The sequence below is a fragment of the Xenopus laevis genome, chromosome 6S (assembly GCF_017654675.1).
Source record: "Xenopus laevis strain J_2021 chromosome 6S, Xenopus_laevis_v10.1, whole genome shotgun sequence".
NCBI classification, from domain to species: Eukaryota; Metazoa; Chordata; class Amphibia; order Anura; family Pipidae; genus Xenopus; species Xenopus laevis.
The window spans coordinates 103,885,335-103,888,214 of NC_054382.1; the positions used below are offsets into that span (position 1 = coordinate 103,885,335).

The 2,880-nt window shown below is 49.8% G+C and overlaps 1 protein-coding gene across 1 annotated transcript in view; it reads left to right on the forward strand.

The window, feature by feature from the left end:
* The first annotated feature begins 261 nt into the window (after positions 1-261).
* The window catches only part of bhlhe22.S (basic helix-loop-helix family member e22 S homeolog), a 2,727-nt gene continuing 108 nt past the window's right edge, over positions 262-2,880 (forward strand). The window contains exon 1 of the mRNA XM_018223757.2: positions 262-2,880. This exon is cut by the window's right edge and continues 108 nt beyond it. Within this exon, the coding sequence (XP_018079246.1) occupies positions 925-1,770 (846 nt within the window). The 5' untranslated portion in view covers positions 262-924 and the 3' untranslated portion in view covers positions 1,771-2,880.

A 2,880-nucleotide genomic window follows, 5' to 3' on the forward strand; every position in this document is an offset into this window, starting at 1 on the left:
ACTGTGGGGTTCTGACCTGGGCTGCTGAAAATTATAATTCATCAACACTCTGCATTGGATGGGATTAGTTTGATTCATGTACAATATAAAGAATTGACTTGCTGTGACAGTTGTGTAATCATTTTATTGAATGTGGGATGGGCCAAAACACAAAGAAGGGGTGAGCAAGTTCTCAAAGATTTGCCCCTAGTGAAAGTGCCAAGAGGGTGCAGAGTATAAACTTCTGGCAGCCCCAGGCTCACTCCCATTTGGTTTGGCTGCACTGGGGAAAGTGTTGAGGAGACTGTGCAGTTGTGTGATTTGCTGAAGGAGGCAAAGATCTTCTTCACATGGAAGCTGTGCTCATTGATGAGTGAAAGTGTCCGCACATGTCAGGCTAAAGGCAGTTGTTGGGTTCCTAACAGGACAGCGCGTCTTGCAAACATATGCGCCCGGCTGAGTATACAGATGGCAGCCAGAAGAATGGCACAGGCGCCTTTTATAAAGCTCTAGTCGCTGCGTCTCCAGAGCCGGCAAAAGGAAAGCGCTCACATTCAGCGCCAGCCAGCGCCTGGGATTGTTTGTTACCGTTTTAATCCTATTAATTAAAACGTTAACCTGATTGGGTAGAAAGCTCTGTCCCAACAGGCGGCTCTTCCCCATAATAACCTACTCACAGATAATGATGTAAAAGACTCCCCCGTCTGAGGCGGCTGCTGCTGTTACTGCTTGATGGCTCCTGAAATCTCTTGAAGGGGAATCCAGGCAACATAAACGCTGCGACAGATCGTTCCGTGTCACAATGTTTGCGCGCTGTGCAGCAGCAGGAGGCTGGAGCTGAAGAGAGAGAGAGGGGGACGCGGAGCTCAAGGATCAGCCAGGGGAGAAAGTGACAACGTTTCGGCCCCGAGCAGAGACAGTTTCTCGCACTAGGGAAGGGGGAAGATGGAGAGGGCGCTGAAGCTGGCAGAAGAGGACTTGTTCCACAAGAGCCTGAGCGCAAAGAGGATGGAGTCTGCCTTCCGTTCCCCTCCTGGGCTCGATGGACCCGACCCGTCCGACCTGCTGCGACACCACCAGCAACTCCATCAGCAGCAGCTTCACAACCAGGCAAACTCCGGGGCGCTGAGCGCAGGTGCAGCCAGTGAGTCTTTGGCACTAGCCAACATGTGCGCCAAATACGGGGAGAGCGCCGGCGGCGGCAGGGGGTCAGTGGCAGAGAGCAGCGGCGGAGAGGAGCAGAGCCCGGACGATGACAGCGATGGGCGCTGCGAGCTGCTGCTGAGATCGGCCGAGCACATGGCCAACCAAGCCGCAATGAAGGTGCTGGATGTGCCGTGCGTCCCCGGAGGAGGCAAAAAGTCCAAGGAGCAGCGGGTGCTCCGGCTCAACATCAACGCCCGGGAGAGGAGGCGAATGCACGACCTGAACGATGCCCTGGACGAGCTGCGGTCCGTGATCCCATACGCTCACAGCCCCTCCGTGCGCAAACTCTCCAAAATAGCCACCTTGCTCCTGGCCAAGAACTACATCCTCATGCAGGCGCAGGCGCTAGACGAGATGAGGCGGCTCGTGGCTTATCTGAACCAAGGCCAGGCCATCTCCGCCGCCTCCATCCCCAACTCCGCCGCTGCTGTCGCCCTGCACCCGGCACTGGCAGCCTATGAGCCGGCGGCTACAGCGGGATATCCCTTCAGCACCGGGCTGCCCTCCGCCTCCTCCTGCCCGGACAAGTGCGCTCTGTTCAGCAGCGTCTCCAGCCTGTGCAAACAATGCACCGACAAGCCTTGACCCGGGGACACTCTGCCTGGAACTAATCCCTACCTTGCACTTGGCCTCCTACAGATGCCCCTCTCTCTCTATGGAGATGCCCACCCTGCTGTTACCCCACTGATGCCCCCAAAGTGCTGCGGGGATTTCTAGTTGCACAACAGCTGGGGGACCGCAGGTTGGACACAATTATATACTGGGGGGAGGTTAAAGAAACTTTTGGCTGCTAAAGAAACTGTGAGTGTGGAAGTAGCCGGTACCTAGTGCAGCAGCACCCCATGATACAGCTCCACCTGACACCCTCCGCCTATTCAACTACAACTCCCAGCAACCTCTTGTCAACTTGGGATTCTTTAATAGAAGGGGGGATCGGATAGGCGTAAGATAAGCATCTTTTTTTAAAATCAGTTATTCTCCTTTATTTTGATTTTTAAACCTTTATTGCTTATTCTTTCTCCCCTCTCCTTCCCAATCTGATTTCGTTTGACCGAGGGACTTTACGCCTATAACCACCCACTGCGAATATAATTTCCCATTTTTTTATTCTAGAAATAAGACAAGAAGACAATTTAAAACCCGAGATGGGATGTGGAGTTATTCTCTAGGTCGCTCTTGCAATTGCTGTGCCAATAGCTGAACTATTGTGGCAAATCAGAAACAAATAAAAAAAAAAATGGGCACTTGAATTTGATATTAATGATACTGAGCCAGGAAAACACTTGAAATATAGACTTGTTTAAATACAAAACAAAAAAAAAGAAATAGACTAAAATTGCAAGAATATGAATCATTTGTATTTTTTAATCGTGTCTGAACTTTGTACGACATTGCTCCAAGTTTTGGGTGAGGGTACAGCTGGTGCGAGTGAAACTCATTATTTTTTAACGAAATCATTCGTGTGCACCTTGGGTTATCCATCCTGAATGTTGTGCAACTGATTCCATTTCTATGTTCCACTTGCGAGACTATTTATCATGTGTTCTAGATGAAAAGGATGTCAGATGATGAATTAATATTATTATGATGATGATGATGATGATAATGATTATTGACTTTGTTTGGAGATAATCTCTGCTGGATTAATTTATATACCTTGTGCCAAGTGTTTAAAATGAAATAGACAATAATATA